At 63.8% G+C, this 12,728-nt stretch overlaps 1 protein-coding gene across 1 annotated transcript; it reads right to left on the bottom strand.

Moving 5' to 3' along the window:
- Positions 1–3,977: 3,977 nt before the first annotated feature.
- LOC117641077 (trissin receptor-like) lies at positions 3,978–8,995 on the bottom strand. Its single transcript, XM_034378181.1, has 6 exons — positions 8,958–8,995; positions 6,712–7,054; positions 5,221–5,479; positions 4,778–4,993; positions 4,171–4,430; positions 3,978–4,014 (listed from the first exon to the last, which is right to left on the bottom strand). Exons 2-6 carry the CDS (start codon positions 7,023–7,025, stop codon positions 3,978–3,980), a joined length of 1,086 nt encoding a protein of 361 aa, XP_034234072.1. The 5' UTR covers positions 7,026–7,054; positions 8,958–8,995.
- Positions 8,996–12,728: the final 3,733 nt, after the last annotated feature.

The following is a 12,728-nucleotide window of genomic DNA, read 5'->3' on the forward strand; positions in this document are numbered from 1 at the left end:
TAGCAGGCACTTCAATCTTTTATTCCGGTTTTTTTTTTTTTCAAAGAAAGAGGATGTGATTACTTCCACCCACAACGGCAGCAGAGGCGCGAATGTAAATGGGCTGTACCGCGAAAATGGGATTCCGTCTCGCACGCACCGCCACTATTTCCTAACCAATGAGGACACAGAGTGTTCAACAAGTTGGCCCCCGCCTCGTGTCAAATTGGATTTCATTCATGGTGCAGTGCGAAAATGATCATAACTCGGGGTACCACGAGAGTACGTCCCAAGCACTCGCAGCCCTATGCTGGCTGCCGAGAAGGCGGAGCAGGCGCCACCAGCAGTGGGCGCCCACGTAACCGGTATGAGAATGTCGGCTGGCGGGCCCGCCCCGCCTTGCCCCGCCCTGCCCCGCCCTGACGGCCCAGAGCCGAGACGAAGCCCCGCGCGCCGCCGCAGTTTCCTTCTGGCCTGGCACTGCTGCCCGACAAAACTTGGCTTCGATAACATCACAACTTGGCGTCATAATTTTGCCACTCCACCGCTATCTGTTCTGTTACTCGGCCGGGCTTGGCTGCAGACGAGACACTCACCGAGACACGGCGGCAGACGGCGTGTCCCTGACACGGACGAACGGACGGATATATCTTAGTTTGTCGGTATCTTGACCTGCATCGGACATGACACTGTGTGTTTGCGCGCGCGTGCATGCTTGTGCAAGTGTGTGTGTGTGTGTGTGTGTGTGTGTGTGTGTGTGCGTGTGTGTGCTCATGAATTCATACTTCATGGCTACCGTGTTCGATGGCGCGGCGTCATTCATAGACCCAGGTGACTGCGACTGCAAAATTTGTCTAACGCGCCACTGTCTTTGTGTTCTTCCCGCACACCGACCCAGCAGGGCCCGACCACGGACAACATCCCCACCTTCGAAGGGAACCGCGTCAGCCTGGAGATCCCCGAGCAGCTGTTCGGCTCCTCCTTCACGCTCGTCACCAACATCTCGCAAATCCTCGGAGACGTCATCCTGGTAAGGGCAGGCCGGCGGCGGCGGCGCGCGTGCCGCGAGTTCAAATCCCGACTTTTTGGAAAATAAGTGGAGCCGTCGGTGCGGGAGTAGACGGGGTGGGTGGCTGGCCCAGGCTGGCCCGCGGCCCACGTACCCTTTCTGGGTAACGTCGTTACGCCCGGAGCCGCGCGGGGCGGGTCGTGACCACCCGACCCGGGGCACTCCACCAAACCAAACGCATATTTTTATGAATGCTGTCGAAATGACTCCCGACCGATAAAATTTGCCGCTGCAAGTCCGCTTGCCACTGATGTCCACCGTCAGCTGGTCGGGTGGTCTTGTGTGTATACGAGCGAGCTGCTGCACTGTCAACCCCTGTCGCAGAACACGGCGCGGCGCGTGCAGCGCTTCGTGGAGGCCTTCAAGCCCAAGTTCCGCGGGCTGTTCGGCGTGCAGGCGGACGCGGCGGCGGCCAAGAAGCGCGCCACGGAGGACGAGCTGGACCGGGCGCAGCAGGCCGCCGCCGCGGCCTCGGACCTGGACGACCTCGCCGACAACCAGGCCGACGGCGAGGCCGCCAGCGGCGCCGCCCCCGCCAAGGCCTCCTCCAGGGCCTCCTCCAGGGCGTCCTCCAGGGCCTCCGTCAGCGGCAGGCCCGCCGCCGGCTTCAAGTCCGTCACCGGGCTGGAGCCTTCGACTTCGACTTCGCGGCGCTGGACAAGCTGGTCCAGAGCGGCGACAAGCCCCAGAGGGCATCTCAGGTGAAAACCGCAGTTCACTTCATTCATTTATTTGAATTCTGCATGTTTCAATCAATCATCCTACTCGACATTCTACCCTTGAATTTGCATCAACCTAATGATGTTCTGCTCCAGGTGGCGGCTGCGGCGCCGCCCGCTGATGTCGACCTCCCCGGCGCCGTGTCTCAAGCCTCTGACATTCTCAACGGCAGTCTGAAGAGGGTCGCCGTCAGCCGGTAGTCAAGCCTTCACTAGTCCACGTTCGTCATGTCGGGGTGACGGGCCCGCCCCACACCACACCACGCCTAGCGGGGCCGAGCCACCCCCGCGGGGGGCCTGGCCGGGCCTGGCCGGGCCTCGCCCGCTTCGGAAACAGTCAGCCTTGTCACGTGTCTCGGTGTCACAGCAAAGAGCGGTGTCCGGCGAGGCCAGGCGAGGCAGCAAGGTGTCACGTCGACGCCACAGGGCGTGCCCGGCGTGCCCGTCTACTGCAGTGTGCTGCCCTCCGCGACGAGTGGCGGCATCGGGGTGAAGCTGCTCGTTGACCCTCCCGTCAACAAGCATTTTCTTCGCTCGGTTGCGCGAGCCGCGCTGCGCACTTGTTGTGCTGGAGTCCTGCGGCGTATGCAGGCGGCGCGGAGGCCCTCCCGGACCCCCAGCCCGAAGCCGAGGTCGGGCTCTCCCCGGCCAGCCCGGCCAGCCCGCAAAACACGCACTCCAGCGGCTGGCGAGCGGCCGACAGGGACCAGGACGCACAGAGGGCAGCCCAGGCAAGGCCCAGGCAAGGCCCAGGACGACCCTGTCGGCAACGGGCGAGAGCAGCGAGCGGCACCACGATAACTCATCCCTGTTGTGTGTAGTGTAGTCGACCCGTCCGTCCGACTGCGTCCGACCTAGAGGGCTCGGCTCGGACGGACTTGAAGGGTCTTAGGGTGCTCCGGCCAAACGCCAGAGTGCAATCTCGTGATATTAAGTTACCATGTTTCGTGCGACGGAGGATGACGGTCCTATGTACTTAGGGAACACAAAGTAGTAAGCCAAAACGATGTACATAGTTAGGGTGTACAGTACAGGATGGTGTGACTAATTAAGCGCTCCCATACGAACGAACCGTCCACAGAGAATTGGGCCGCGAGTCCGATTGTTTTGTAGATATTATATATCGACCTGTAAATTTTTTCCTGCTCCTTAGCCATTGCTTTGGGCCACCTGTGGCGGCCAGCCCCCAGCCGCACTCCCAGAGGCCTGGAACCGGAGCCTCTTCGGCTCTCCTCCACGCCCTGCGCCCTGGGAGTGCGGACGCCCAGGCGGGCACAAAGTGATGCTGGGCCTTTTTGTTCATCCCCACTGTTAATTGTAACACGTAATTATTAATTTTGTTATGATTGTAGGCAAGCGAAGCGGCGCGCCATGCCCCGGCGCGTGCGAGGCCCGGCCCGAACGAGCGGCCGACCCTCGTGTAACCCTCGTGCCGCCGGGGCCGCTTTGTTTGCAGGGCGAATAAAGAGAGATGCGGTTACGCCCAGCGGCATTTTTTCGCCCCTCCCCTGCCCTTCCTCTGCTTTGGCAGCGTGCGGGGCGCCTACCCGCACGCCGCGGCGCGCCACCGTAAGCATGGCGGAGATGCCGCCAAATTTAAACCCCCTCGAGGCGAGGCCTTGTGTGTCGCGAGCCTGTTTCGGGATGTGTGTATAAGTGGCTCAGAGCCACTTTTAAGGTGTATAGAATTTTGGACCCGACGTCACAGTAACTTATTTTTAAACGATAACATAAACGACGTCCTGTACTTGAACAGACTTCAGTGCTCAATATAACACAATCAAAATACGCAGCCTCAAGTTTTTGTTTTGAGGCAAGCTTTGATAGCGTTGAAACAGGGGGCGACGATCCCCCACGACGGCGAAATCAAGGTCGACCTCACTTATAGGATATGTTTGTGTTTTGATCTTGCGGCTCGCCCAATGAGATGGGCACGTTTAAGAACATTACTTTATTAATACTATGTACAGGTTGGCTTTGGTATCACATTAAAATAAACATGGCAAGGCTTTATCAGTCTCAGAGTAGGGGAAATCAAGGGGTCCACACCGTAAAAGCCAGGAAGCAAACCGAGGAGCTCAGGCTGCCAGCAAGCCAGCGTGGCCCCTCGCCTTTCACGAGATGCGGGTGGTCCCCTCCCAAATACTGTTGGTGGAACTTGGACCGCGGCGCGTCGTCCGGTACGCAGTGCGACGCGGTGCGACGCGGTGCTACGCCTCCTCGTCCTGCTCCAGGGCCGGGTTGTTCCTGGCCATGAGGCAGGCCGTGATGTCCACCGAGTGGTCCCGGATGGTGGGCAGCTCGGTCATGCCGGTGGCGACGGTGCGACTGAGGATGCTGCCGCCCGCCGCGCGGCCGGCCCGCCGCCGCCGGGGGCTGCTGCCGCGGCTGCCGCTCGAGTCGCTGCTGCCGCTGCTGTCGCCGCCGCTCCGGCTGCGCAGGCGGAACGGGATGAGGCCCAGCACGTCGCGCACGCCCGACCGGAAGTTCCGGGACAGCAGCGCGTACAGGATGGGGTTGGCGGCCGAGTTGGCGTACGCCACCAGGAACGTGGCGGGCGTGAAGACGGCCGAGAAGGTGGACGGGCCGCGGTACAGCGGCGACCAGTGCTGCCACAGGCGGCGCGCGTGCAGCGGCAGGTGGCACAGCGCGAACACGCCCACCTGCACAGTGTGCACACGGGGACTTGGTAAGGACAGCCGCTGCAGAGCTTGAGCAGGCGCGGCTCCAGGACCATTGACACGCCACAGTGGGCCAGAGGACCGGTGGAGGCGGCCAAAACTCCAGACGCGTTTTGAGCTCCAGAGTCGCCAAATGAGACTCGAACCGAACTTGTGACCCCATTAATGGATTCCTCGTTCGAAGAGCTATCCAGTGGTGGGGTCACACGTTCGGTTCGAGTCCCATTCAGCGACTCTGGAGCTCAACAGGCGTCTGAAATTTTGGCCGCCTCCATCGGTCTTCTGGCGCACTGTGCGCTTGACGGTAGGCAAGAGGTGCTACTACTCACCACGGTGACGGTGAGCTTGACGACGCCGCGGCGCACCCGGGGCTGGTGCTGCTGCTGGTGCAGGCCGAGGGGCCGGCCGGAGCCCCAGAGCACCACGGCGATGCGCGCGTACAAGAAGGCCATCACGCCGAGCGGCACCAGGTACAGCAGCACGAAGCTAGTCACGTCCCACAGCTTCTGGTCGTACTTGTGGCGGTTGGAGATGCAGATGATCTCCTGCAACGTGGAACCGTGAAACGCGACATGCCATACACGTCGCACACGTAGACCAGGCCGGCGCTTGGGGCGAGAGCGGAAAGTGTTTTCGGCATAGACTTGGCAACAATTTTAAAAGGTTGATTATTTTTTTTGCCAGGGAGGAGGGGAGCTTGTTCGGCGTGAGTCTCTACTCTTCGTGGTAGAATTTCTCCAAGTCTGTGGGGGTAAAATGTTTGGTAGGTTACCTGGAACAGCCCCGGCAGGTCGACGGTGACGGTCTGCGCCCAGAAGAGCCTGGACGCGCTGAGCCCCGCGGCCGCCAGCCAGACGCAGGCCACGGCCGCCTTGAGGCGCGCGGGCCGCAGGATGGTGCGGCACTTGATGGGGTGCAGCACGGCCAGGTAGCGCTCCACGGCCAGCAGCACCAGCACGAAGATGGACGCCGTGTAGCTCAGGTTGTGCACCAGGTGGTACAGCTTGCAGACCACGTCGCCCAGCACCCAGCTGCAACAACAGGACAACGCCGGCTGGGCTTTCAGTTCTCTGCTCTGCTGCGTCTGGAAATAAACGCATTCTACACTGTCCGAGGGTGTTGATTTTCCTGCCCCATTGTCAACACTGAGGGAACTGTGGGTCGGGGACTAGCGCCAGCTGCCCATCCCCGTCCTCGAGGTTCAGTGTGCAGTCAGCCCTGCCTTGCAGTCAGACAACTCATCCGGCACCGGGACGGCATGGGTAGGCAAGCAAGCCCGGCAAGCCCGACCGAGTCACTACGTGTCTCTCCACGACCGCACCAACGAAGCAAACGATGCTGTAGAGCGATCCTTAAGAAGCTGCAACTTGTATGCTTCGGCGTCCCTCCCCGCCCCGGCCCACCCCGGCCCCCGCGGCAGCGTCTTCCTTCACAAGGACAAGATCGGCCCTTTGTCATTTCTCAGTGTCGCCGGCGGGCACGGCGGCGCGGTGCAGCGGCCGCTCCACGGGATCCGCCCGGCGAACATAAAGGGCACCGTCTCGGTAACAACGTAACCGTCGTAACAAGCCGCCGCACCTGATACGCCAAGAAGGAGCGGCGCATCCGCCCTGGAGACTGATTCCGAGTCGGAGGTCTCTCTCTCTCTCTCTCATGGGCGCTCCGTACCGGTGCGAGAGAGAGAGACCGACGGCCGCACTGTGCGGAATCAGTCTACTGGCACGGCTGGTAGCCTTCTGGCAGCCTTCTGGCAGCCTTCTGGTGGCCCTGTGGCGGCGCCCTGGCGGCCCGCCAGAGGCTTCCCTCCCTTACAGACAGAACAAGTCAAGAGGGTGCTGTCCCAATTACCCTGTCTGGCGGGGTGCCTAAATGGGGCGCAGCGTCTGACGCGTCGCGGCAGGGCCGTCGGAGGGGTTGCCTGCTCTTCCTGCCCCTGCCTACCCTGGAGGTCGGTCCGCCCTGACCCACTGACCCCGCGAGGCGCCGCCAGCCAGCGAGCGGGGCAGCGCAGCTCGGCGTAGCACGGCGTAGCACGGCGCCGTGAGGCGGGCCGTCCCGTCGAGCACCGCTGCCGCCTGGGTTGCCTACCCTGTAGGCGTCCATTACCATTACGGGCTAGACCACGACTGATCGTATGACATTTCGGGACCGCTTCGTGAACCTCTAAACTTGAGAGACCGGACCACAGTTGCACAGCGTGGACAGGCCGTCCGTGCAAAGGCCACTACACTAGGCCACACCGCAGCTCGGCTCCTCGGCTCACCTCTGCACCAGGTAGATGGACAGGTTCTGGTACACGCAGAAGATGCCGACGCACAGGTCGGCGGCGGCGAGGTTCACCAGGAACAGGTGCGTGCGGGAGCGCATCCGCCGCGACACGGAGACCACCACGATGACGAGCAGGTTGCCGAGGAAGCAGATGACGAACACGACCGTGTACAGGCAGATGAAGATGGCGCGCACGTCGGCGCGGTCGAACAGGTACTCCTCCTGGTCGCCGCCGTCCACGCTGTCCAGGCCGTCGTTGCCGTCGCGGTGGCCCAGGTCCGGCGAGGTGGTGGCCGCGGCCTGCGCCATGGCGCCGCCTAGCACCGCCCGGCGTGGATCTGCGGAGAAACGGAACGGCTTGAGGGCGCAGAGATAAGCGGGCAAGAACTGAAGGAACGGAGGGTGGTTGTTGTGGTCTGGCGATGGCCTTGCCCTTGGCGCGCGGGGTGACGCCATATTGAGTTTTGAATAGCAATCTGTCCGCTTTGTTCGTCGCCTCGGCATCGCTTCCCCCCCACCTCCCCTTTCCTTTCTCCCCTGTCGCCACCCTCCAATTCCTTTAACCGCCCTCGGCGGCATCCAATAATGGTCCCCAAAGCATCGCCTCGGGCCGGCCCGCCCCGGCGGCGGTGGCGGTCGCGGCGACACTACTGGCAAGTGGGAACCGCGTCGTTAAGTTTCGCCTGTCGATACTCCCCGTGCTGGCTGTGCGGGCCGTGCCGCGTAAGCATAAACGCACGCGGCAAAGTCCCTCGGGCGCGGGGTGTCCGCCGAAGTGCGTCCTTGCGTCCAGGGGCCGCTGGATCGAAAACTAGGATGCGGCACGTGCGGGGCGAGGGGTGCCCCGCTGTGGTTCTTTCAGGTGCAAACTTAAATCGCAGCGGGGGGCGCTTAAGCAAACTGGGTCTCAAGTTTTAACGAGATATCCGCACCGCGACAGGTTAGGGCGGGGCGTGGCAGGACGTTTGGGGGGGGGGGGGGGGGGGGTCGTCCGCACAATGACTGTGCCACTTGATGCATAATGGGTATTTCATTAAGGCGCGACCTTGTCATTGTTGTCGACTTAACCGAGGCGGCAGCAACACAACAGCACAGGTGTGGCGCGGACACCGCCTACCCAAGCCGCGTAACCAGAAAGGGGGGAAGGGGGGGGGGGCCACGACGGTCATGACATCCCTCAAAACGTGCGACATGAGTCATGTCACGTGAGCTCCCAGCCCCCTAAATGCAATTCCTTGGTGCACGCCTGCGCCGGTTTGACGACGGAACGACGGCGTCGGCGACGACTGCGGTCGCGACCGGGATGCTGGCACTGCTGGCGGCGCGCGACTGCGGGACGTCAGCCGGGGCGAGCCAGAGACCAGCATCACGGCGCTGAGCCCGGGGCAGCCTGAGGCAGCCTGGGGTCGATCCGCTGGGCCGCTGCTGCTGCTGACCCAGGCCAAACGCCAGCACAGCGGAAATGAATTTGACCACGACGCGCTCTGCAGCCAGGCAGCCTCGCCTCGCCTCGGCGTGCCGACACTGCCGCCGACAGCGCGGCGTCAGCAAAGTGTCCCGGGTTCGAGTCCTGCCAGCGCCGACCGCTTTTAATGGAGCCGAGACGGGCACTGCGGTGTCCCGGCTCCGCGGAGCAGGGCAGCCGAGGGCAGCAGGGCCCCGCCCCGGCGAGGGGGTAGAAAAAAAACGTCCACAAAGCATGACGGGCCCCTCGGGCACAACCGTTATTCCATAATTTCGCTTCCGTCTTTGAAAAATAGGGTCGGGCCGGGCCGATGGCCGGCTCGGCTTGCGGTGCCGGAGACTTCCGGGCTGCCCGCCCCTTCCCCCTACCAGCAAGGCAAAGGCAAGGCGTCCCCTAGTCCAGCCAGTCCAGCCGCCCGCCACTCGGTCGGGAGCACTCTACCCCACTGCCCGTAGAGGCTGCATAACAGACTTGCGCAATCGGGAACGAGGGGTGAACGGGGTGGATAACTGGTGTGCTCATGTGTGTGTACACACAGCCCCGTACCCAGTGACTCACGTTTTAAAAGAGCAAAAATCACTCTATTTTTAGCACGATGCGGCTTTCATTGTCGGCTCCAGCCTTATTGAAAGTGTGGCAGTAACGGGTATTGTATGCTGCGTAATCACCTGCGCTTATGAACTACTCCTGTGTGCACCAGAGTGCGCCGTGACTCGATCGGGAATCCCTTGGAAAGAAGCCGGTGAAAAATGGACGAGCGTGTCAAGTCGCCTTACCTGTGGAGTAGCGGTGCAGCAGGTCGCGGGTTCGCGTCCCGGTGGAGGCACACGCCTGGCACGCGGCGCGGCAGGACGGCGGGTCGCGACACGGTTCGCGCGTCTCGGCGGATGGCGGCGGTCTGTTCAGGTATGCGATTGTGGTTCGAGTCCGGGCCGGGCCCGCCGCCACGCCCCGCCGCGCCCCGCCGCGCCCCGCGTCGCGCGAATAGGGCTGCCCGTTCGATAGGCTCCTCCCCGGCCTCGGCGACGCACGCCTCCAAGAAGCCCCTTGTCGTGGCCGCGTCGAGTCAAGTCGCGGCGTTGGCGGGGCCGCGCACTGCCGCACACAGTGTGGGAGCCCTGGACCGCCCGGACCACCCGCGGCCAGGGCGAGGCGGGCCGAGGCGGGGCGGGCGGAGGGCGTCTGGACGGCGCCGTCGACTCTGTCTCTGTCGCTCGCACAGGTGCGGGGGGCGCCTCGACGGAGACGGACAAAGGCGTCCACGGGCACGCCACACACGGCAACCCCACCGCCCTGCCCCACCCCACCTCCCTCCGCCTCGCCCCGCCCCGCCCCGCCCCGCCTTGTTCCACCGCGCCCCGCCCCGCCCCGCCTCGCCGTGTTGACAAAATACCGCGACCGAAACGTACGGCACGCGGCAGAAAGATAGCGTGGACGAGAGTTTCTCACGTCTGGTGTCGACTCACTCCCCCCTCCCCTCCCCCGCCCTCCTCCCCACCCCGCCCCTGCCGCCCCTACGTCCCCACGCCCAACGCGTTCGCGCTCGCCGCGCCCCCTTCCATTCACAACTACTTCCTCTTGGCCCTTGGCAGCCCTTGGCAGCAGCGGGGTGAAATGTACACACACACACACACACCGTTTGAGCACCACTACCGGAAGTGCAGATTGTGTTGTGGCTGAATGGGGAGCGGACGGCGGGGTGGCGCTAGCGGCACGAACAGAATCAGCAACAACATCATCAACAACATCGTCAGCAACAACAACAACCACGTGCCACCATCCTAGGCATATGCGGCGCCGTGGGCGTGGGCTTCGTAATTTGAATTGTGAACAAACATTTTTAACACTTTCCCCAGGCGAGTGCGGCTCAGCAGTTTGGCACGCTGGCGAAACGTCGACGGGACGCAGCGCTAAACAGCGAGGCAAGAAACAACACGAAGCCAACACAAAAGAGGAACAATAATGGTATTTTATGATTGTCAAAGCAGCGCAGCGTCGGAAAAGGGGGGAGCGGGCGGGCAGACGTGACAAGGCGACAAGGCGAACGAAACAGCAAAAATGTCATTAGAACGTCGTTACGCGACCTAATCAGCAGCGGGCTTCTTTTCGCAGGCAAGCGCTGCCGAAGTCCGCAGTGCACAAGCAGCAAGTAGCCCGAGGGAAAGGGGTGAGGAAAGCGGCTCTGGGGCAGCGGGGCAGCGGGGCAGCGGGACTCCGCAACCCTGACCGGCCCTTGCAGGAGGCAGGACCTTGCAGGAGGCAGGACCTTGCAGGGCCCAGGAGGCGCATTCGGGAGAAAATCAAGGAAGCTGTCTGGCCGTCCCTCGTCCTCCCCCAGCTCGCCGCCACCCGTCCCGTCCCCCCGCGGAATACCCTGGCCGAGGCCCTGCAGGGCGATTACGAACACTCTGCCGCTCTGTCCCTCTCGCACTCGTGGGGCGTGCCTGGGCGTGCCGCACGGGTGCGAGAGAGACAGAGACTGTTCGGAATCGGCCTGCCAGCGGTCGGGCTCCGTAATGGAATCCCGTGCTGCCGGCGAAAGTTGGAGGGCGGAGAAGCGCTGCAGAGGGGGTGGGGAGAAGAGCGGTGTCCTGGCGGCGTTCTGGAGGTATCCTGACGTAGTCCTGACGGCGTCCTGACAGTGTCCTTCTGGTGGTGTCCTGGCGATATCCTGACGGCGTCCTGTCGGCGTCCAGACGGTGTCCTGACGGCGTCCTAACAGTGTCCTGGCGGCGTCCTGACGGTGTCGCCTCGCGTAATCGTGATCGCCGCCGTTACTTCCAAGCGATCTCCCCCACGCCTCCTCGCATAGCGGTCGGGGCGCGCAGACAGGGGCGGCGATCGGGTTACCGGGATGGCCCGTCCTCGCCCCTAGCTCGGCCCTCCCCGCCCGGAGACACCAGAACCATATCGCGTCGCCCGCTGTCTGATGGACCCGCTTGATTTGCTCAATATAACTTTGATTCGACTTGGTCGGGGCGTTTTTGTGTCGCCCCGGAGATGTCGGAGTGGGAGGATCGCGTGGGGGGAGGCGCTGAGGCACGTGGAGTGGCCGGGGGGTTGGCCCGGTGGGGTGGCCGAGACAGGTGTCCGCGCGGAAAGTGGCCGACTTGTTTGGTGGAGGAAACGGCGTTGCGCGAACACAAAGTCGCCTGTTTGTGGCCCTGTCGCGCCAACGTCCACTTGCGCTGCTTGCGCCGTGCAGCGCACTGCAGCATCCGCTCCTTCCCCAGCGAGTGCCTCTTTGCCTTTGCCGGGGGATAAGGGCCCGCAGCCCGCAGCACGCCCGGCTTGCTCCTCGCGCTCCTCGCCGCCGCCGCGGCCCTGGCTCTGTGCGTGTTGTCCGAGTGCCATCTCCAGCCCGAGTCCTAAGCGGCGGGGCCCAGCCCACCTCGGTGCAGCCAGAGTGTGGTGCGGAGCGGGGCAGGGGCAGGGGCAGGGCGGGGCGCCGGTCCAGGCTGCTGTTTGGGCCCCTCCGCCCGGCGACCCGGCGACCCGAACCCGAAATAAGTCAAGTGTTCGGGCGACGTGCCGCGCTGCCGCATGCCCGGCCTGCTGACGGCCGGCGTCCGTGACGCCCCAGTACTCGCCTCCGAGCCGCGCACTCACTGCTCCCCGTCTCGCCGCCTCGCAGCCGCGGCGCGAGTTTGGTTTACGAAATTGCATTTGCTCCCCATTCATGGCGCCTGCAGGGCTGTGCGGGTAAAATTACGCCGAGACCGCCATGCTGGCCGTGGTCGCCTCGGTCGCGTGGGTCGGCGCGCTGTTGCTGCTGGTGGCGCCGCTCTCCGCGCCCTCCCCGACGCAGCGCGCGCAGCGCCTGTACCGCGTGGCCTTGCACGTGGACGCGGCCTCGCGGCCCCGGCCCGCCCTGCCCGCCTTCTGGTCCAGCACCGGCTTCAGGTACGGAAGTGCGAAGCGGCGAAGGGGACGAAACGACCCCGCATTTGTCTTGGGCGTCCCGTCCCACCGGCCCGCCGGCCCGCCCCCGTGTTGTCGTTTGTCCGCGTTTGTTTCGCCCGTGTTGTTGTTGCTGCTGCTGCTTTTTTCAGACCGGCTTATTGCCGGCGTCCTGAGGCCCCCGAGGCCCCGACTGGCAGGCCGGCTGCGGCAGGCCGGCACGGCGGCACGACCAGGGGGTCCATCACGAGCTGTCGGATTGGACCTCGTTCTTGTTCCAGCGCGCCGAGCGCCGCGGCCGCGGAGACGTATCTGCTGTCCGAGGAGATGGAGTGGAACCTGGCTTACATCGGGGCGATGCCGCGCGCCGCCGTCCGCCAGGTCCGCGCGCACTGGCTGCTGCAGTTGGTGCGCGCCAAGCCCGGGTAAGAGCAGGAGCAGGACCAGGGCACGCGTGTTTCGTTTTCGTTTACAATCTGTCTCGGAAAGTGCGAGTCCCTTGGGGGTTGGCCGAGGAAGCGCTTCAGCGACGCTTGGTCGTGCACACGATTTGTAAGCCGTCAGATCCGGCGGCCGCGTTCCAACGGCGGATTCCCCCCCCCTCTCCCCTCTCCCCCACCCCCGCCTCGCACGGGGTGAATCCCTGA

The sequence above is a fragment of the Thrips palmi genome, unplaced genomic scaffold (genome assembly GCF_012932325.1).
Source record: "Thrips palmi isolate BJ-2018 unplaced genomic scaffold, TpBJ-2018v1 HiC_scaffold_15, whole genome shotgun sequence".
In the NCBI taxonomy this organism is placed as follows: domain Eukaryota; kingdom Metazoa; phylum Arthropoda; class Insecta; order Thysanoptera; family Thripidae; genus Thrips; species Thrips palmi.

Bases quoted from the DNA above. Each gene is read 5' to 3' on its own strand.
- LOC117641077 (XM_034378181.1), bottom strand. From the start codon at position 7,025: ATGGCGCAGGCCGCGGCCACCACCTCGCCGGACCTGGGCCACCGCGAC. The intron at 5,480-6,711 runs GTGAGCCGAGGA...CTGTTGTTGCAG, and splicing joins TCCATCTACCTGGTGCAGAG to CTGGGTGCTGGGCGACGTGG. The intron at 4,994-5,220 runs GTAACCTACCAA...TCCACGTTGCAG, and splicing joins ACCTGCCGGGGCTGTTCCAG to GAGATCATCTGCATCTCCAA.